This window comes from Homarus americanus, unplaced genomic scaffold, assembly GCF_018991925.1.
Source record: "Homarus americanus isolate GMGI-L3 unplaced genomic scaffold, GMGI_Hamer_2.0 scaffold15894, whole genome shotgun sequence".
Classification (NCBI taxonomy): Eukaryota; Metazoa; Arthropoda; class Malacostraca; order Decapoda; family Nephropidae; genus Homarus; species Homarus americanus.
This window is the reverse complement of record NW_024754249.1, coordinates 864,959-888,157: the sequence shown is the minus strand read 5'-3', so window position 1 is coordinate 888,157 and position 23,199 is coordinate 864,959. Positions and strand designations below refer to the sequence as shown.

At 35.8% G+C, this 23,199-nt stretch overlaps 1 protein-coding gene across 2 annotated transcripts in view; it reads right to left on the bottom strand.

Annotated features, from left to right (window-relative positions):
- Window positions 1-7,920: 7,920 nt before the first annotated feature.
- Window positions 7,921-23,199, bottom strand: part of LOC121855737 (DNA (cytosine-5)-methyltransferase 3A-like) — a 57,222-nt gene continuing 41,943 nt past the window's right edge. For both annotated transcript variants that reach the window (XM_042350841.1, XM_042350842.1), the window contains 4 exons: window positions 22,324-22,409; window positions 17,458-17,522; window positions 12,979-13,119; window positions 7,921-9,221 (listed from right to left, as the gene is read on the bottom strand). In XM_042350841.1, coding sequence (XP_042206775.1) covers window positions 8,166-9,221; window positions 12,979-13,119; window positions 17,458-17,522; window positions 22,324-22,409 — 1,348 coding nt within the window. In that variant the 3' untranslated portion in view covers window positions 7,921-8,165. The remainder of the gene's footprint in view (window positions 9,222-12,978; window positions 13,120-17,457; window positions 17,523-22,323; window positions 22,410-23,199) is intronic.

The window sequence follows — 23,199 nt, the reverse complement described above, 5'->3', positions numbered from 1 at the left end:
GAATAATCTCACTATTAGGTATTGTTTTTTTTTTTAGAGTTATAGTGGAAGCGCCCCTCAGAGAAAATTCCGAACCAGCACAAACACAATTAAATAAAAGTATTCTCCGTGACCGTGGAAAGCTAGTACAGTACCTGTGATTGGGGTTAATTAGGCACACTGGTAAAAGATGACACTTCTATTCCTTCCAACACTACAGATAGAATCAATAATTGTACACAAGCACTAGAGTACTTCTTAGAGTGGCTTGTAACACTACAATGGGAAACAAAAGTTATACATGGTATCAAAAAAAATATTAAAAGCTATTAATTGCATCTGAAGAGGACTACTAGTACAGCAGTACTACATACACCAGAACATCTGAAACAATTCCTTCGTACATCCTACATCACTTAGTGGCACATAAAACAAAAAATATTACTTGCACCGATGAACATGGCATCCGACAAAATTATAGCAACCATTGTAGAATAGAAATCCCGATTTTAGTCATACTGTACTACCCAGAACCCAAAAGTTGTAACTACTGTACTAACCTGACAAGGGGCAGGCATTTACAACAAACAGAGAAAATCACTCATGACCCGTCGGGCAAGCAGGTGCTTCCGCTGTTTTTTCATTACTCTCTCTAGATTTTCAGGAGTTATGAGTGTATTTCTCCACCAGCACCCGTAACATACTTCACACATAGGTTCAGAATGCACCCGTACTTTAAGGTACTAACAGCCTTTCACAAACTTTTGGAGAGGAACTCCTACGTCCCACGTGTGCAATCAACCATGAAGAGCGTTGATTACACACCTGGCCTTGGTTAATTCAATCACATACACCCAAAACTGGGGAGATGAATGTCTCTATGTAACCACTAGACCCCCGGTCTTAGTGTGTGTGTGACCTTTCATTCACTCAGTCTACACTCAGTTTACTCCCAGTACTTCATGGACAGGAAGAGTGACCGTCAGCCTGCCTAGTTAGGCCAGTTCAGAGTACAACCAGGTGAGCCCTGCCCAGCTGAGGGAGGTGGTTCTATTTTCCCATTAGTAAGATTTTTCACTGACTGACTGAAGAGATGTGGTGTTGTATGAACCAAGGTGGGGAGATTTGATGAACCAGATCGACCACCGACCAAAGTGCAGATGCTGGTCCCATGTAGTTAGTCGTCAGGGACACCTGTTCACCTCGTGCGTTGCCAGCTATACGACCACTGAACACCAACCAACCTCCGGCCACCGAGTGGGTTCTCAGAACCCTGCAAAAGGAATACTCTGTTAGCTACTGTTAAATTCTTCTCCACCCTATCTAAACACTGTCTGAGATCGAATAAAATCTTACTTGCAACACTGATGAAACGTGCGCGGGAAGGGACGAGGCCACGTGGTCACTTTCCTTGGCGGAACGCGTAGTTAGACATCTGTCTCGGTCAATGACCGGGAGCTACTGAGACCAGATCAGCTTCGGTATGCCTCAGGACGTTGGCCTGCCTTCACCCAATGACATCATCTTTCGCATATTACTAATAGTTTCTTTGGGACACACGTAACATATTTAGACTGAGAAACTATCCACAATAACATTAAATTTTATAATTGTCCCTTAACTTCATGAATCGTGTCTACATTAATTTGATAAAGTACATTTAGTTTTATATAAGCCTAGTTCAAAATGCTTCCGCCTTCCGCTCGATGGCGTTGCTTGGCCTTTTTTTAACTCGTCATGAGGCGTGGGTGTTTCAGCCTGGCCTACTTATGCTTTCCTGTTTTGGCAGATCGGCTACTTCTGTTCTAACGTCTCAAAATATCACACGAAAATTTCTGAATATATATATATATATATATATATCATCCCATTGCTTGGGAAAAAAGCTTAGAAGTATTTAAATCATCTTGTGTCACAGAAAGACTTCTGGTTGAAGCTAGTTTGATTAAGGAATCAAAATCAATAAACCTTAGTGATGGTCAGTTCAAAACTGATATGTTACACAAATTTATTTGTCAGTGGCCCAAGGTTAAAAATGCTTTGAAACCCTTTGATCTAGATGTATGATAGTTATTTAGTGGGTCCCTTATTTTTGACCTGACCTGACTAGTCACGTCACCCCTTTCTCTTAAGCTCCTCTACGTGTGTTGGTGTGGGGATTAGTGGATGACATCATTATGACCTGACCTCATGTTTTATAAGGTCACCCTGTATATTAAGCCTCTCTCTGTCCATGTAATCCAGTTGCCTCTGAAGATGTCTTGAATAAAGACGAAAGCTAAGGTGCTCCGTTGTTTCCCTTTTCCCGTGTGATTTTATCAATATATATATATATATATATATATATATATATATATATATATATATATATATATATATATATATATATATATATATATATATATATATATATATATATATATATATATATATATATATATATATATATATATATATATATATATATATATATATATATATATATAAATAAATATATATGACCGTGGACCGTTATCTCTTACACCACTAGGACACTAAAAGCAATCCTAGACTTTGTTATATTTCACACAGGGCCTGTTCATCGAGCTTACGGTTCCGTGAACCTCCAAGGGAAATGCCCGTGCCACTTAAGTGATCGGAAAGTAGCGTTTTACCAAATCCGGCTTCGAAACACGAGGTTCCATATATATTTCATTAGCCCATAAAGCACGCGGACTTCTACATATAATCAACAACCTCACCCTGCCAGGACTCGAACCCCACGATATATATATATATACACACAGGTACTCCCCGACTTATGACGGGGTTAGGGACCGACATCCAGGTCATAAGTCGGAAATGCTTAAATAACACATAGAAAATCGAAAATGGATGTCTCTCTTTTTTCTCAGCACCACAAAACTCTCACTTTTAAGCTTGCCAGCCATTTTAAAGTGAATTACTGATGTAAATTTTGTCTGAATAATTTAAATAAAATCTTGGTTATGGTAAATAAATATATTTAGGACAAAAATCTGAAATACAGGCATGAATGAAGCTGTATGTTACAGCAAAGACTAATTTTCCACTCTTCACAAGAAAATTTTCTCAAATCAAAACGACATACAGTAAAAGTCCAAAAATCCGGACCACCTGAGAATCCGGACTTTTCGAAAACTCAAACTTAACTTTTTTTTTTTTTAGCTGGCTTTTGTGTGCATGCGTGAGCGCCACAGCTGCACAGCGACCACACGGTCGCTACTTTAAAACGAGCAATCAAACTGTGACAACGTATGTAATTTTGAATCCTACTCATTCCATTTACAGAGTACTGTACAAGCCCATAATAATGGCTCCTAAAGTAGATAAACTTCGTTGTGTGAAGAGAAAGAAGAACACTGAAATTGAGTGACAAACTTGAAATAATTAAGAAACTAGAACGTGGTGTGAGCAATACTGTTCTAATGGAAACATATAACATTGGAAAGTCTACAATTTATGATATAAAAAAGGCAAAGAATAAAATTTTAGAATTCACAGCTTTATCTTTAAAACTGCTCTTTTAGATAAATGAAGCATGCTATATTTGCTAATGAATAAACTATCAAAATGTACCTGTTCATCTCTTCTTTATTTCTCCTGAAATTTGAATTTTAAAAGCACTGCCTGAGAATCCGGAAAATCCGAAAATCCGGACCGACCCAATCCCCAAGCAGTCCGGATTTTTGGACTTATACTGTATCTCGCATGGAACTCTATTTATGCATATACCACTGCACATGTACAGTCGGCCACAAGAATAAGCACAGTATACACCTACGATTTGTGTTTGATACAAAATATCTGTATCCAATGGTAGTAAACTTGTTGCTGAAAGGGATTGCTGTTATAGTACAGCTCCCTCCTCCTCCTCCCCCACTTTTTCTCTTACCCTAATTTTTTTTTTACTGAAGTTTAGATTAGTAAAGGAAAGAAGAGGAGTAAATAGAAGAATAAAGAAGGGTAATCAGAAAATAGTTAGAGATAACAGGTGGGGGTAGCTGAGTTTCATCATGCATCTGGATGCACAGTTTCAATGTTACCAGACCATTTTCGAACCTTACAGCTACAGTGTGTATACTTATTCCTGTGGCCAACTGTACAATAAAATGTTAATACTGTACTGTAAGCAAAATAATGTACAGTATACTACTACTATACTGTACTCACCACCAGTAGATGCAGTTGTCTTGAACCTAGAGTAGGCAGACACTGTCCACTCATCTGAATGTAATACTGTATTCATGTCTTAACACTTGCAATGGAGGTGGGGTGGGGGATTAGTGGGTCATGTTACTGACCTGACCTGATGCAATGTCAGGTCACCTATTGTCGGGGAGGGGTATTAGAGGGTCTCATGACCTGAAGATGTCTTCAATATACAAAAGCTAAGGTGTTCCAGTCTTTCCCACTTACTGAATGTACAGTACAGAATGTACAGTACAGTATACAGTAAAAGTAATAGTAATCACTTTTTATGTTCTTAACACTGCTTTAGTAGCTAAACATGATGCAGTTTTTCATAACAATGGGAACCTGTCCCCAGGCCCTGAGCAAAAAAGTTTGGATCGATTTTCTAGCAATTGCACATTATTTCAAAATCGACATTTGCTCGCAGACCCAGAAATAAAAATATGACAGATTTTCCAGATTTTTATTTAGTTTTATTATTATTATTTTAAATGCTCCTGATTTTCACCTTTGAATTTGTTACCAAACCAAGAATTTAGGGAATTAACCATAAAATTTTTTTTTAGCAAATTTCAATTCCGGCTACAGGAGATTTCTGTATATTGACAAGTATGCTTTTTCTCTATGCCACATAAACAAGTAGATTTATTAAGAAACTGTTATCCATTAAAAACTAGGGGGTTCACAGGTAAAACCATATCACTATTTACTGTAAAATATACAGTGGTCCCTCGATTAACGAACACAATTGGTTCCACAGAGTCGTTCGTAATAGAATAGAATTAACAAAACAATAAAAATATAAACTAAATACTGTAATGTACAGTATACTGCACAATAATAAATAAAAAACAATAGAATACTATATTTTAACCTACTTTGAGGTGTGCATGTCGTATTCCCGGCCGCTTTGTTTATATATCAAACATCTGATTGTACGTAGAGGCAGTCGATGATGACATGCCATATTCATTAGAGTGCATTGGTTATAATGCCTTCTTCATGTTTCATAATAATTTCTGCACTGTATATTATCAATATGTGAACTAAATTTCAGAATGACCAACAATTTTAATGTAAAAATGCAAAAATATTCAAGAGACCAACAAAATGGATGCTCACTCCACTGTAAACAAAGTTAAACTGAGAAGTGTTGTTGGGTGATTCGATCAGCTGATTGGCACACAAAAACTGTTCCCTGTACTGTATATATTATCAATACGTTAACTAAATTAGAATGACCAATAATTTTAATATAAAAAATGCAAAAATATTCAGGAGCACAACTTTCTTGATATTTACTCCACTGGAAACAAATGTAAACAGAACCAATTACTGCACTGGCGGACTAGCCGATCAGCTGATGCGCACAACAATGCGTGTTTCACGTAAGGCTTTCGTTAATCGAATTGAAAATCCTTATGGGAGCTAATTCGTTAACCAAAATTTTGTTAATTGGACCATTCGTTAATCGAGGGACCACTGTATTGACAAAATATTGTGTTCCAGATAAAAATATAGACAGCACATGAGGCTTATACAAACCTATAAGTCAATTAAAAATAAAATCCTCCATTCACCATGAGCAATATGATTAAGTTTAATCATGTTAATTAGAATAAAAAAATTTTAAATTTTGCCAAATACTAAATCCTATATTTCTTGTACAGTAGTATCAAATAATGATTAATTTCACATCTGGATATACTTTCAAATGTTTTTCACACACACACACACACACACTTTAAATATATAGTACTGTACTTTAATTTTTTCTTTAAGATAACAAATGAAGCACTTTAACGTGAGGCTAATCATGGACCAAAGCTGCCAAGCCAGACAGCTGTCACACCACAGTTCACATTTAAACAGACAATACATTCCTGGCTTTGTGTTGGAAATCTAATAAAGCAAATCAAAGCGCATGAGAAAAATTTGAATTTCATAAAAAAATGTGCAGTAATTGTAAACTGGCAAAGCAAGCACTGAACATTAATAGACTATCTATGTATATCCCTTTCAAAAAAAAAGAAAAAGTTAGGGGTAATAATATGGCTAATACAATACAGTAAACCCTCAAAATTCTGGACCATTTCCGGGCAAGAAATATTTGTCCAAACCCATAAATATTTGTCATTTGAAATTGCCACCAAGCAGCAATCCCTTGTCCTATTCCTCCTCCTAGACCCGTGAGCAGGTAGTTTATTTCCCCTCTTAGAAAGGACTCGCCCGTAATGCTGCACTGTGATCGGCTATAAGTTCAACACATTCAACCACAGAGATATGCTAAGATCTTAGGTAAAATAATTCAAGCTATGGTGATGATAATCCTCCCAGGAAGGGAGCAGAACACGCACACCTGGCACAGTCCATCTGTCTTCTTTATTTTGAAGTCAAATTATGCATTTACAGTACAGGTATACTGTATTGTATTTTTCTATACTATTAATGATGAAACATACACCAAAATAGGCTGATCACAAGAGAATATAATGAATAAATAAAAACAAACTGGTGAATGAGGAAACAGCCCCCCCCCCCCACAAAAAAAAATCCAGACCCCTTTCCCCCTAAATTGTCCGGACTTTCAAGGGTTTACTGTACTATAAATTATTTAAACTCTTATACATACTGTAAACACATCCATTATTCTTCCACAACATGTGTGACTCATTTCAGTCTTTCAGGAAAAACTAAGGAATAATTTAATAAAATGAGCAACCCAATGTTGAACAGAACAAACTGACACTGGACGAAAAAGTAACTTTGCAATATTTTTTTTTTTTTTAGTTAATTATGACAATGAATAAACATTAATCATTTCTGAAAATGCAATAGCCCCAGATATCCATCAGCAATGCTTGTAATCACAGGTGAAATTTACCCTGTATCTTAAGAGAATGTCATAACAAAATTTATAAACCGCAGACACAATAGCAAAAATAATGAGATTTTTTTTCTCATTCTAAGTACAGTATGTAATATAAATATTTTAGTAAAATCAACTCACATCTTTAAGATAAAATATGTTCTGAAACATATACAGTATTTGTTCAGTTAGGGCTAATTTATGGGAGTATGAGCATATAGTAGTACAGTATGCTGATCTCCCAAGTCTTAGCATTCAGCAGCTTATGAATTACCTACACACTTAAAAGGATGTTAATCTACTAAAAGGCTATTCCACCATCAGTAGGAACACTTAACTATGTACTGTACTTATTTATTCCTGAGTGTTCAGTGAAAAAAAGTTATATTTGTGTTGGTGCATGCAGTACAGCCTCTTCCACTTACAACTGTTACAATTGGTGATGTCAATCCACCCTCTCCATGTGGTGTGAACTGTGGGAGTATCACTTATTCCCAACTTAAGGAAACACCAGAAATGAAAAAGAATCAGCATTCACACAAAGAGGATTGTTTACTAAACATGATGAATCTGTGTCCCAAACTGTGTCTAATGCTGACATGCCCTATACCCCTTCCTCCTGACGTTACGTCACCTTACTGTCCAGTAGACAAGAAATAGATAATCTGAAAAAAAAAAAAAAAGTAACACATTCTACTCATAATTTGTATTTTGTCCTATGTATTTATATCATGCTTAATATATCCTGTGTTGTAACTGCACTGGTAATTGCTTAATTCTCTCCCACCCCTCTACACCCTGACCCTCCCCAACTCCTGTATTACCGTACCACCCACTGGCTCCAGTCCCCCACCCCCTCCTCCTGCACTCGTGAATGCTTTGGATTCAAGAGTGTACACTCCCAGGGTTCACACCACATGGAGAAGGTGGATTAACAACACTGATTGTAACAGTTGGATATGGAAGAGGCTGTACATATCTTTTTCCTTTCAATTCAAATACACCGTTCTTAATTACATATTAAAAAAACATCATCAATAAGTGGATCAATGTTAATATTCTCCAATATGCCAGCTTTAAGGCTTTTTTTCCTGAGTTTTCTTTATTAGAATTTTTTTAGTTTCTGATGGTTTATTCTCATTTTGGAGGTACTTTTTCTGACAGAACGTAATTCTTTTATCTTCATACTGCGTAAAGTATAGGGCTTAGCAGCAATAAGATTATTTGCCCTATCCTTTGAACGTAATGATTGAGATTCAGCCTTTGTCTCCAAAATATTCTTGGAGCTAAACATATTTCCAGTAGAAACTGGTCTGGAGCTCATAATATCTCTGGGAACAAACACTGCCTCATCAGTCAGGTTGTGATTACTATTATCCAAAGATTTTCTAGTGTATTGGTTATCTGTATTTTTGCTTGTGTACATGGGTGAACTTCCACATATATTTTCATCTTCAAGCAATGTTAAATACAGCTCATCTTGCATTTCTTCATCATTTTCTATACTATGTTCTGATACATTGTTTTGTAGCTCAATGTCACTAACATGGATTTCTTTTGGTGAAATTGTTTTAGCCAAAGCTGTTGTTACAGATACTGCTGCTTTACCATGTGCTGTATTGTGCTCCTCAGCAAACTGCTCTTCATTGCTTGTTAAGGAAAAGTCATCAGGAGTCATTTCCTCATCACCTCCACACATCATGCTATTCATTTCTGGTCCAACAGTGACCATCTTGCTGTCTGATACCAGTGGTGAATAAGATGCAGCACCAGCACTCAACACATTCCGAGATATTTCAGTTTCAGTAACCGATGACTCTGAGAGCATATTTTCATCTCTTCTTAATGAATCTGATGTACTGGATGGTGGTAAAATTGTAGATGATGCCACATTAGCATCAATGGTATTTAGAATATTTGATGAAAGCTGTACTTCATCCTCAATTGTAGGGTTCAATGTAGGATCCTGCTGTTTTTTACTTTGCACTGTATTGTTACTTTCATCAATTGTTAAGTGCTTCTTCTTTCTTGGGAAGTATTTTGTTAGAGGTTTGAGGATGTGTAATACAACAGGAACACTCCATGATTTCCCTAGTAGAGTTTGTCTCTCTTTCGGAGTTAGATTACCAACATCGGTGTAATGTTGTGGGAATCCAAAGATCTGACAAAAAATAAAAAAAATAGCAAGTCTGAGCATTTCATTCCCAAATTCAGTTCAGTAAAACTATTGCAAGAAGAAAACACAAACGCACTCAACTAAAACCTGGCAATACGTATTAACTCTCCAGAAACATTAAACAGTCTATATAAAATATAAAAACAAGCTTAGTTTGTTTCCATGAAAATTATATTTCTTAATGTTTAAGGATGCAGTGTTAGTCTCAAAAAAAAAAAAAAAAAAAAAAAAAAAGAGGAAACCCCAGGAATGCACTGTCCTGTCACAACAAAAAACCTCCATGTAGTATAGACTATAATATTCCAATCAGCTAATTCTAACTTTCAAAATAGTAATTAATATCTGGAAGATGAACAGATATCTCACACCAATAAGGTTGCAGAAAGAACAATGGTGAGTAGTACATAAATGGCACAACTCAGCAGCTCTTGTCTTGAATGGCAACAGCTATTTCTGATAACTGCTTTACTGAGTTCTGGTTTCAATTGGAAGTTCCAACTAACTACTGTACCTGTATTATCTCTGACTGCTATTTGATGGGTCTTCTGGGTATTGGCCATGTAGATTTAACTTGTGGTATAACAAGAGTACTTATAAGGTAGTTTATTATGAAACTAAACAAAGATGTGTCAAGAGAACATTAATTCAATCACATCGGCCTACAATAGCTTCCTCCTGGGACCTATTAAGGATAAATAAAATTGAAGGATAGAAATGAAAAGCTAATGGACAGAGGCAATAAAATAATATACATGCATAGATTTTTTTTAGAGTATAAATATTATGTACACTCTCCTCCAAAAAAATATCTCCCCCCCCCCTCCCACCCCAGGCCTTGATATATTTGGAAATGAACACAGTAACATGTACACAGCAGTCTAGGTTCGGATGGTATTTCTGAATGTGAGCTGCACTTTCGTTCTTTCTTCTTGCACCTGATAATCACCATGATATCTGCAGTATACCACCTATTGTCTTCATAATGTATTGAAATAGGGTGAATTGTGATACCATATGCAAAACCAATAATGTCATGAGTAACTCTGCTGATTTATGTACCTTGGATACTATATCAGCCCCGGAGGATGGGTTGCCAAATGGGAATATAACATTACTATGTTTTCATGAACCGAGGTTACAATGGAATCAATTCAAACGAAATATGAAACACTATGATCCGATACACTGTATTACATTCTTTGCAAATACAGTAAAACCTTGATAAATATAAATATAAATATAAATATATATATATATATATATATATATATATATATATATATATATATATATATATATATATATATATATATATATATATATATATATATATATATATATATATATATATATATATATATATATATATATATATATATATATATATATATATATATATATATATATATATATATATACATACAGTCGACCCTCGTTAATTCGGACCCCTTTAATCCGGATTTCGGATAAATCGGACGAAATCTGAACTGTCCATATCAAATTTCTGGTTCTGGGATTGTCCCAGTTGCAATTGGGGTTGCAATTTCAAATTCTGTGTCACTACTAAGAAATAACAAAGTCCCTGGTGCACTCTAAGATTAAGAGAAAACGGACGACTCAGGCGTCCTGAAGTGAGAGAAAACGGACTCCTATGACGGGGCACTCAAATAAAGAGACATGGCTACATGTTTTGTGGACTACCCACTTTACAGTATCCTTTTCATCACTTTGTAATAAACCTCGTTATGCCTATGTGTTTCTGAGAATTATCATAACATTATATATTTATATATTTAGCGGTTGTACAAACACAAGGCCTCACACATGCCATTCAGACTGACAGACTTGACAAGTTTTACCAACCATAAAGACAGTTGAAGCTTTAAACACCACTCACAATGGATCTTGAATATTCCAACTGTAATCAGACATACCTAAGTTGCCTCAACAATTGCAACCCCAGTTGCAATATCAAATTCTGTGTCACTACTAAGGCATAACAGTCTCTGGTGCACTCTAAGATTAAGAGAAAACGGACGACTCAGGAGTGCTGAAGTGAGAGAAAACGGACTCCTATGACGGGGCACTCAAATAAACATACACATAGCTGTATAATGCAATATTAACCCCTAAATTGGTTAATTCGGACAATCGGCTAAAACGGACACCCTTCCCCCCCCCTATTAGTCCGTTTTAACGAGGGTCGACTGTATGTATGTATATGTATGTATGTATGTATGTATGTATGTATGTATGTATGTATATATATATATATATATATATATATATATATATATATATATATATATATATATATATATATATATATATATATATATATATATATATATATATATATATATATATATATATATATATACTGTTGTGTATTTATAATCACTTAATAAATGCTATTGCAGTGCATTTATCATCACTTAATAAGTAATATTGTAGTGTAAAGTATTATGTATCTGTATATACCCTGGTTTATTCATTAATCATTTGTCTAAGTACAAGTATCCAAACAGAGTCATCATCATATAACACTCAAAGGCAGTAAATAATGTTTTTAAAAAGGTATCTTAATATCAAATACTTTACAGTGTTATAGTGATCCCTGTTGTAAGCTGGTCTATTGAAATCTTACACGAACGCATCTGAGTAAACAACCTTCTGATACAGCTTATCCTTTTATTTTCAAGTCATATTTCAAATTACATACAGTAATATATTTTTCTCTATTTCTGAAAATGCTATATCAATCTTGATAGAACCATACGAGGCCAATTATATGAGAATTCAATACTGAATAAATAAATAAATAAGCCTGACGAATGCAACAATGCCAGATCAGCCCAGCCTGCTTACATACTCAAGTATATTAGTTCTCAGTAGGCCTAGAGCAAATGTGATTAGACCACTGTACAGTATTCAGTAAGTGTGGTTCATTTCATCAAATTTTTTTAAATTTAATCCTCCCCATTTCTTATTTTATTTTATTTATTTATTTTTATTTGTTTTTATTATTTCTGGTGACCAGAGCATCTCAATAGTTCGAAAAAAGCGAATTCTGATACATTGAAGTCCGATTTATAGAGGTTTTACTGTATAGTAATAACAGGCATATTATGATGCTATATACAATTACAAAGACATTATAATTTACTGCATTTCAATATTATTTCTACCTCAACTGATGAGGTAACAAATTTGAATATAATGTATCATCTCATGATTTGTGATGGCAATGGAACATTATCTGATACACACTAAAAGATGATTTCTGTCGGTGCAAGCTGTATTTTCAATGAGTCTCGGGTACTAGTGTTGGTCGTGGATTTCCAACAGAAAACAACAGCTATTTGACTGCCGCTGATACATTTTCACTACATTAATATCATTATATTAAAGATGGACAACAGTGAATTGATTCACCATAATCACAACAAATGCTAGAAATAACAACTGGCAACCTCAAAGATACTCGGAAGGCAGGCCTACCAACACAATGCACGAATCACAATTAGTGATCGGAAATATTCGTCCATTGTGACGCATTAAATTGATGAGAAAGGTGCCGATACTTTTTTGGGAGTGTACATAGCATGCTTTCAACAAATCGGTAAGACAGTAAAGCTCTAATACTGCAAATAAATTCTTGATACAAAGGATTCCATATCAAGGGAACAGTAAATAATATGTCACATTCATGGAACAATCAAGGTAAGAGCAGATATCCCACCTTTTCGATCTCTGTGCTCCATGGTACGTCACCTATATCATTCATACGAATAGGCCATTGTGATAAACCACCAAGTTTCAAAGAGGCAGAATTTGTTGTAACACAGTTGATTTTCTTCACCACAGCTTTACGTCCACTGATCTGTTGGAATATTGTATAATATTAACATTTTTAAGATAAAATTTGTAGCAAAAGAATAAATAAATAAACAAACTATATACAGGGAGGTTTTCATTTTATGGCAGGGATGTGTTTCAGAGAAACAAAAATTATGGTGAAATATTTTATAATAAAATTTTACCACAAAAATGAATGTATAATTCGGGATATATGCGCTTCAACATGTACAGTTATACCTCTTGAAAGTCCAGGATGTGTTCCTAGAGAAAGCTTTCAACAAATCAGGTCATTATAACATACAGTACTGTACTAGTAGTGATGGATTGGATGTGAAATTTTGACATACACAGATGTGGATGTGACATCAACCTTTAACACACACACACAAACACTGTACACAGTAAAGCCTGATATAACAGACTATTTTGGGGGAAAGCCAGTCCTTTAAATACTTGTGGAGTAATGGTGTTTTGCTGGCTGGGTTGCGTGTACCCAATTACCCTCCTTGCAAATATTTATGGCACTTGATACATCTTGGAATTTTGGTATATACAGTATTTTAAATACAAACATACTGTATATTTTTATATGCTTATATGTTTCAAAATACTAAATCCAGTAGGTGCATCATGTGCCATAAATATTCATATACTGTATAAGCAAAGTAAATTTTCAAATCACAGTCTGTATAGCAGGCCAGTGTAATGATTGTTTATCAGACCACAGCTTACATCCCAGAGAAATACAACACATATAACAGTAAGCAAATAAGCAGGTGTACACCCATAAGTTGACATACCCTACAGTGACAGCAAGGCCTGTCCCAGGAGGCAAGGCCACAAAGTACTTAAGTTAACCGTCCGATATTACCGTGTTAAGGAAACCACACCTTGCCAAGACAAACCCGGGCGGTAATAATTAGGAAGCCTTACCAACCTGTGACATGACAGCGCACCTGGGCAAACACAGCTGTCCAGATCTAACCAGCTTAGTGTTAATTGGGAGAGGTCATCTGCCAGCTCTCCTCCAATATAAAGGCCCTGCAGCCCCTTCCACGGGTCATTCATCGTCATTCATTCAGGCATTACTTCAGACTTCACTTTCACGTTACTATCGACAGAGGACAGAGTCACGCTCGTCCTCCCTCAGGTTGGGAGGGAGACTTCCCTCCCCAGCACCGCATCACAAGCTTAGCAGTCTCCCATAGGAGACAGTCCAGAAGCACCTAACGGGCCTTCCTTAGGTCACACGTGAGTCATTGTCAGAGCTATCCATAGGGTGAGTTACTTACGGTGGGAAGTGTATCCATTTTATGTTTGTGTCCGAGAGTCAGCATCTAGTAACGTAAATATAATGTTCGAGTAATGTGTCCATACCATTCAGTTAATTAATTAATAGTTGTATTGAAAGCGGTGTTTACAAAGATTTCCCCTAAGAAGGTATTTACAGTTAAATAACTAACCGGCCACGCTACCAAACTTCCTCTCTTCACATTCCTATAACTAAATATTCTATCTATACTTTCTACCTCTAAATCCCCCCATTACACCAGCCACCCACTGCAATGTTGCCACATTCTTTTATCTTACAGTACAGTACTTTTATCTCCCAAATAACTCAATAAAATAGTGAGATTCAAAACTTAATCTATCATAAAAATGATACATGTGTGGCTAATGTTAATTTGCCAAGCCAATCTCCATAAAGCAACCAATTACATTAAACTGTGTGTGGTTGTGGACTAAACTGATGATTCGCCAGCTATGTGGCCGTGAAGGTGACAGCAGTGCACAGAATATAATGTCAATAGCACATCCGGCAACTACGCTGGTAAGGCCAATTTCAGTTTAAATACGCACCACACAACCACCTCTGCTGTAAGTTTACTTTATCCTCTTTGCCACTGATTATCAAGTTGATTTCAGCAGAGAATATTTAGGAAAAACATTGAAGGCATAAAAAATAAAAAATAATACATGTTGCTACTGTTACATACCGTATAATGAAACCATAAAAGTTGTGGAAACATCATTTCAATACTTTAATGCGACTTAGAAATAAAGTACTGTATATACGTATATAATATACAACAATAAAATAAGAAATATGAAGAGCATGGGTATGTATTCTGTGTCTCTAAGATGCAGTGTAACTCTCCAGCGCCACCGCAGAGATCCCTCGCGTCAGTTGTGGAAATTGTCAGATGCATGTACACAGCCTCCCTTACTCCCCATGCAACCGGTGGAGGGGCGAAGGCCACATTGTTTAAACCCGCATATTTTAATGGTTTACTGTAGATATATGCTGATTGCATCCAGGTCTTTCACCAATTCCTAACATGGGTATTATCCGCTCACAGGCAGGGGTACCATGGTTGCAAGCCAGTCTTTGTTGCCTGGTTCTCAACAAATACAAAAATACATATAAAAGCAGTGTCAGTCTTTTTTCTTTTTTAATGATATATACAGTATACAGTGGACCCTCGATTAACAAATACAATTGGTTCCACAGAGTCGGTTGTTAACTGAAAATTTTGTTAACCGAATCTATTTTTTCAATGGGATAATGGATAATTGGTTCCAACTCACAGAAAAGTACATACAAAGTACTGTATACCGGTAATAGAATTAACAAAACATTAAATATAAACAAAATACAGTACTGTACTGTACAGTATACTGCACAATAATAAATAACAAAACAATAGAATACCCTGTACTGTACTTTAACTTACTTTGAGATGTGTATGTTGTATTCCTGGCTGCTTTGTTTACATGGCAAACAGCTGATTGTAGAGGCAGTCGGTGATGACATGCCATATTTTTTACAGAGTGCATTGGTTCTAATGCCTTCTTTGTATTTCTTAATAATTTCTGCACTGTATATTATTAATATGTTAACTAAATTTCAGAATGACCAACAATTTTAATGTAAAAATGCAAAAATATTCAAGAGACCAACAAACTCGATGTTTACTCCACTATAAACAAAGTTAAACTGAGAAGCGTTGGCGGGTAATTCGATAAGCTGATGGGCACACAAAAACTGTACCCTATACTGCATAAAATTATCAATACGTTAACTAAATTTCAGAATGACCAATAATTTTAACATAAAAAATGCAAAAATATTCAAGAGCACAACTTTCTCGATATTTACTCCACTGGAAACAAATGTAAACATAAAACCGATTACTGTATTGGCGGACTGGCCGATCAGCTGATGCGAACACGAAAGCGTGTTTCTCGTAAGGCTGTTGTTAATAGAAGTTGTACGTACTCATTAATAGAACTAAAAATCCTTATGGGAGCTAATTCGTTAACCGAAATCGCGTAAATTTTCCCACCACACACACGTACACTCTTAGTCAGGCTTATATTAAAGAGCGAGCTCAGCAGCTTCTTCAGGGGAGAGAAAAGGTCGCCTACATGACATGCTGCAGGATTGGGTCAGGCGGTATCTGATGCATGATTCTGTTATGTGTAGCAGTGCTCCTGGGCTGGCAGTGTTGTCAAAACATATGTCTAGAGTTGCTTGAAACACTTCATAAAAATCAAACTATTAATACCTAGTACAGGGTACAGCAGTACCATGAGGTACTGGTAACATTTCATCATGGATATATCCATGATCGGCACCAGCCAACACCTATTGTTTATCACGGGTACTGTATATCTGTGATTGACGCACAGCAATGTAAATAAGCTAATCTGTGGTAGTGTAATATGCTGGCTGCTGTTTTGAACAATTGTGCCTCACTGCTGATATGGATGTCCAAATAATGGATTCCATTTGAGTAACGATATTGCTGCGGCTTAATTAGTTCGGTATTTGTTTTTTTCACTGTATTCTGTTTCCATAAAACCTTGACATAACATCTTTTATATTATGAAAACTACACATTATAATATCTAGTGAAAAGTATTTAGTCTTAAAAATTCATCTCCATCACTTATACCATACTGATGAGTATTCTTCCCCCAGTCTTCAAAGCCATACAAATGAATTACCGGCACCGTACATTGATTGACTGACTAGATAAAATATCTGGCATCGCAGCCTGTGGCTATTTGCTACCAAAAATGAAATTCATAATTCAAAAACTATGATGTAAATAAAATAAAATCCATTTAAGTTTAAATATCAAAATTAAAATCCCATATCTATTTAAAAATCATAAATGGTAGAGCACTACTTCTACTGCAATTAAACTTTTAAAGGCCACCATCAGGTACATACTTAACTCCTCTTGCTTAGCACCTTTGAGATGGAGTAGAAACCATCCTCCTGCCGGCGCTTAGCCAGAAAACGACCCCACTTGAGAAATAAATTGTTCAACAATATAATTAACATATTCACCTTGAGAAGACAGCGACTCAAATCTTGATCTTTCTCCATCTCTGGTGGGAAAGGTCTGCGCATTCCTGAAAGAGATGAGTTATACACTGAACAAGATTTATGATGTATAATGGACTGTACAGCAAAAAAGTCAATTGCCTTGGTGGATTTGGCTATTTGTGAGGTTCTTGTTGCATCAAAAACCCTCTCGTGCATGAAGATGCAATTCGCGTCATATTCATGATAAGACCAACTTCGAGGTGACGCAAATTGAGTCACCAAACTTTAACAAATTCACCAAAAATTAAGTTTTCAACAGAATTGTCATAGTAGCAAGTAATTTCTATCAATAAACTAATTGGCAGCTCTTGAGGCCCATAGGAAGGGAAGACCAGAACGATAAATGCACAGTATTATCTCAGCAGTCAGACCGTGAGTGTGAGCCGTGTCAATTTAAATTTTCATAACTCCTGGATTACAGTGCTTACCCTACTCCCCGAAATAATTTCTTTTTAGTGTTAGAGAAGTAAAGTGATGGTTGTGTAATGTAATAGTTTTTTCATATTTACAGGGAAGATATTTAGTTTTCGAAAGTAATTACCGTATCAGGCAATACAATCTCATTATGGTGACAATGTCTCTGAAAGAGGATGATTTTCTTGACTTACACAAATTTTATCAGTACCATTCTCTTCGTTTTAAAGTTGGCTATAAGATGCAATATAATTTATATCAATATAAAACATAGGCACAAAAACAATTGAAAAAAAAAAAGAAGAGAATTGATTTTTGCTATTTTCTAAAAAATTAGTGGTCATATCAGAAATCTGATCACTGCATTGGAAATCTCACAAATTTCTGCTTCTTGCAGTGGATAGTACTTAAAAAGTTGGCAAAGACAATTTTGAGCTAGGAGGTTGTGAACATATTGGTGTGTATTTTTTTCATGTTTATTAAAGTGAAGAAAAAAATTGCTATATACTTGTATTACTTATTTTCTTGTTTATGTTACAGATAATTCAGTTACAAAGCCAAAAATATTTGGTTTATGCTATCAAAAACAAGTTTTTGGGGGAAATCGAAAAAATAAAATAAAAAATAAATCACCGTGTGCTGTCTTGCTTGCCCTGGGGGCATTGGAGATGTGATCTTGGAACCAGAAAACTTAAAACTTATCTCGTGCATGAGAGGGTTAAGAACCTTTACCATTTATCAAATTACTTCACCACTTATCAGGTTACTAATCATTCAGGCAGTTGGTCTGCTCTTTGTTATGAACTTTATTGTCCAGTGTTAGTACATAAAGAAACTTGTCATGTTTGGTCAAATTACATTGGATAACACCCTTCCCACGTCTGTCCTGGGCCAGGACTCAAACCCAGGACACAGTGCCCGAAATGTTTGCTTCAATGTTGTCATTCCAATATTAATTTTAAGATAATAACTGGAGAATTCTTAGGTTAGTTTCAAAAATGTTCTGTAAGTGAAGGTATCTAGAAATTCAACTTAGTACTGTCTTGTATATTCAAGGAGAAAATAAGAAGGGACAAGCAGGAAGAGTGAAGTCAGTAATAATAAGTAGAAGAATTTATAAGTAATACCCCCATTAACTGGAATCCCTCAAACCCGGAACTCTCCAATAGCCAGAATTGAAAAGACTTTCAAAATAGCAATTAAATGCCAGGTAGATGTTTTAATTGCCTGTATGATGGCCTGGCGAATTGGCTAGGAATTAACATACCTAGGTAGCATTGCTGATCGTCGCATTCGAGCTATATCACAAAAACTGATTTTTAGAAAAAAATGGCTTTTTCTGGGGCACATTTTCTTGAAAACTCCAATAAAATTTCCCCAGTACTTGTACTGCACCCAGAAAATTACAGGGATGGAGTTTTTTCCCCAAGTTTGAGAGATGAAAATCAGGCGCATTTTCTGGCACCCTGAAAATTCCGGAGATGTGGATATTTTTCTTGGTTTGAGAATTAATCTAATGCGCAATTTCTTGAACTTCCAAGAACACTTTTGTTACCCGGAAAATTTCGTGGATGAGGGATTTTTTTCCCGGATTTGAGACGAAATACTGTATCATTTAGGAACTACAGGTTGTACCTCTCTAGTCCGGCAACCTCGGGACCTGACCGGTGCCGGACCATGGAAATTCACCCTTTTCCTGGATAGATAGTGACTTGTGCTTATGCTTGGAAGCACTAGCACCACTTTCTCAGCATCATGGTCTCTTTGAAGACATATTGAAGGGTTAAATGTTGTATAGTAGCTTCTCAAATTTCGCGACTTTTTAATTCTTAATGTATTTTATTGGAACACAAAATAATAAAAATAATAAATAAAAAATTTTGACGGCGGAAACTTGAATTTCGACGGGTTTGGACGGCCCGCCAACGTGCATAATCGTGTAAACAGCATCATTTCTCTTATGTACAAAAGATTCATTATTGTTTATTACTGAATGTCTTTTTTATTGAATTAATGTTTATGTGTGCAAAATGAACAATACAATTCATTAATAATACGTAGAATATTAAAACACACGAGGAAATGAGACAGCATTGTTTTCGTTGATTACAAAACCAGTGACTGACTGGTTCTACATACAGTATTACCCCGCCTAACGCGGTTTCACTTAACGCGTTTTATCATATACGCGGTGCCTCGCCAGAGCTGAACTTTCACTTAACGCGGAATTTTTCATCATATACGCGGGAAGCGGCGCGGGAAGCGGCGCGGGCACGATGCGCACAAGGTCGCCCAGTCATCAAAACATTACCGAGTTCTTCACCCGCCACCCACCACAGCCGGCCCAAGTCAGTGATAGTGATAATTATAGTGAGGATATGGACTTATATGGCCTTTGAGGGGTTTGACAAAGAGGCCCTGCAAGCCTCTGTAGTGGATAGTGATACAATTGATACAAGTGATACAGGTGAGGGCCAATAATCTGCCCTCTGCCTCGGAACCAACCCCCCATCCCCGTGTGCCCAGCCATCTTTTCTACTAATGCAAGTGTTAAAAAACCTAATATTATTGATATTTCTCTTAATTATTAATTGTGTGTGCATACCATCATAAAGTTAAGATAAAATTTTTACTACAACATAGTTGTGTGTCGTCAAAAAGTGGAGTTTGGGGGTCGGGCCAGTCTCTATTGGAATTAATCCCATATGTTCTGTTGTTCACTTAACGCGGTTTTCACTTAACGCGGTACCCTGTGGGTTCAATTGACCGCGTTAAGCGGGGTACTACTGTATAAAACTGAAGAAAATAAGACCTTGTCTGTAGCTATAGTAAAATTAATATGGCTGTTTTAAGTAATGTTATTTAATGTTAATAAATGGAACAATAGAAGTAGCTAACGATAATGGTAAAGAAAAAAGAGAGATCTCGTATGTAAGTGCGCATGCGCACACGTGAAAAGATATCGTCATTACTTTACATAAGAATATGAAAGCAACACTTATTTACTGTTCATATATATTTTAATTAATGTTTCTGAATTTGTTTTTATTGAATTAATGTTTGTGTGTGCAAAATTAACAATACAATTTATTAATAATACGTGGAATATTAGAGGAGACGAGACGGCTGCCGGCATTGTTTATGTTAAAGCTTACAAAACCAGTGACTGATTGGTTCTACATATAAAACTGAAGAAAATAAGACCCTGATTTTAGCTGTAGTAAAATTAATGTAAAAAAAAAAAATATGGTTGTTTGAAGTACAGTGAGTTCTGCTATAACGCGTGTTTTGATAACGCGAATTTGCTCTAACGCGATTTATGAATTAGGAACAATATTTGTATAACGCGAACGCTTGTTTGCTATAACGCGATTTTTGCTTACTATTTCTCCAATTTTGTGGTATTAACTGTGAATATGGTAAAGAAGAATATCTCCAAAAAGCGTTCTGGTGATAGAATTCCCGGTGATGATCGTAAAAGAAAGGATATAACACTTAAAGAGAAGCTCGATGTTATCAACCTCAAAATCACCCTTCTCCCCCATCAAGTTACATTCATATTTTGTCAAGGTAAAGTATTACATTTACTGTATGATTTCATTATTAGATATGAATGTAACATTTATTTAGACTGTGCTATCCTTTGTGTTAGGCTAACTACTAAATTTTTTCGATTTCGAGTAATCTGCACCTAACCCTATTTTCTCCATAAGCCCTGTTATTTCTATTACGCGATTTTCTATAACACGATATTTTACAAGAACACAATTATCGCGTTATAGCAGAACTACCTGTACCTGTAATGTTATTTAATGTTAATAAATGGAACAATACAAGTAGCTAACCATTAATGGTAAAAAAAAAAGTGAGACTGCGCGTATGTAAGTGCGCACATGTGAAAACATATCGTCATTACTCTACATAAGAATATGAAAGCAACACTTATTTACTGCTCATATATATTATATATATATTGAAGGGTTATATGTTGTACTCTGTGTAGACAAACTAAAATCGTTCCGGACCACGGGAGTTTCCGGACCACAGAATGCCGGACTAGAGAGGTACAACCTGTATTGAGAAAATTTTTTCATCACCCCGAAAATTTGGGGATGAGAGATTTTTTCCCGGCTTTGAGAAAGTTGTCTCGTTACCAGAATATCTCTCATTCCCGGAAGTGCTCCGCACCATCTGTTCCGGCTAACGGAGATATCACTTATATGGTGATCACTCAATAAAAATGAGGAATTTGATATTGCATGTTGGTCCACCTAATGCTGATCCTACACTGAAGTGTTCAAGAGCAGAACCAAAATTGGTAGAAAAACTTTTCTTTTTCAATAAATTTTTTTTCTTTACATGAAAACGGATAACTCTACCATCAAAATACTGTTTTATCCAAATATCACACACCTGGTATGTTGCCCCAGAAATATCTTGGTCGTCTTTGAGGAGAGCAGTACTTTGCATCAATCTTGACAGGTTCTTTCTCAAGGAATCTAAAATAATTAAAAAGGCCCTGTAAACAAGCACCACTCCTTAACAACAATAAAAAAAAATTATACATATGTACAATATCAATTAAAAGTAGCAACCAAGAGAACCGTGTCATCTCAAATCACTATAAAGAAAGATCAAATACTCGAGCACCATAGGCTGGACCCAAAAGACAACAAAATCAAGACTCAATGTATTGAAAAAACCCGTCCCAAGAGAGATGCATTCATGCACCTAACCTTCCCTAATGACTGAAATTCATAACTCTTATGCCAGGAAATTTGCCTTCATAACAATTATAAATTTTTAAAGTTATAATTAATTAATCTCCAAAGGAAGGAACAGTCACATTAAACTATGAGCCCTCCTACTGTTAGGGAAAGACAGACTAAACCCCCACATTATTGAACCTTCACTTCCCATGACACATATGAACTATCCACTGTCAGCTTAGTTGCAATAAGACTGAATATTGACAGTTCTTTAATATATATAATATAAACTTTATAATCAAATTCTGGATAAAAAAAAAATATATATATATATATATATACTCAAATTATTTGCTATCTTGCAAGGATTCCAGCAATGAAAGTTATATTCTGCTAAGTTTAGACTGTGACATTTTATAAGATAAAAACTGTAAGCCTAAAATTAGCTTCACCCTGGCTGGGAGGAGGAGTTGAGGTGTTGACAGCCAGACGTGGGGGGATTACCCAGTGCGTAGTTATCAGTCATATAGAGGGAGTTTAAGGTTTTTGCTTATAAAATGTCACTTAATTGAATTGGCAG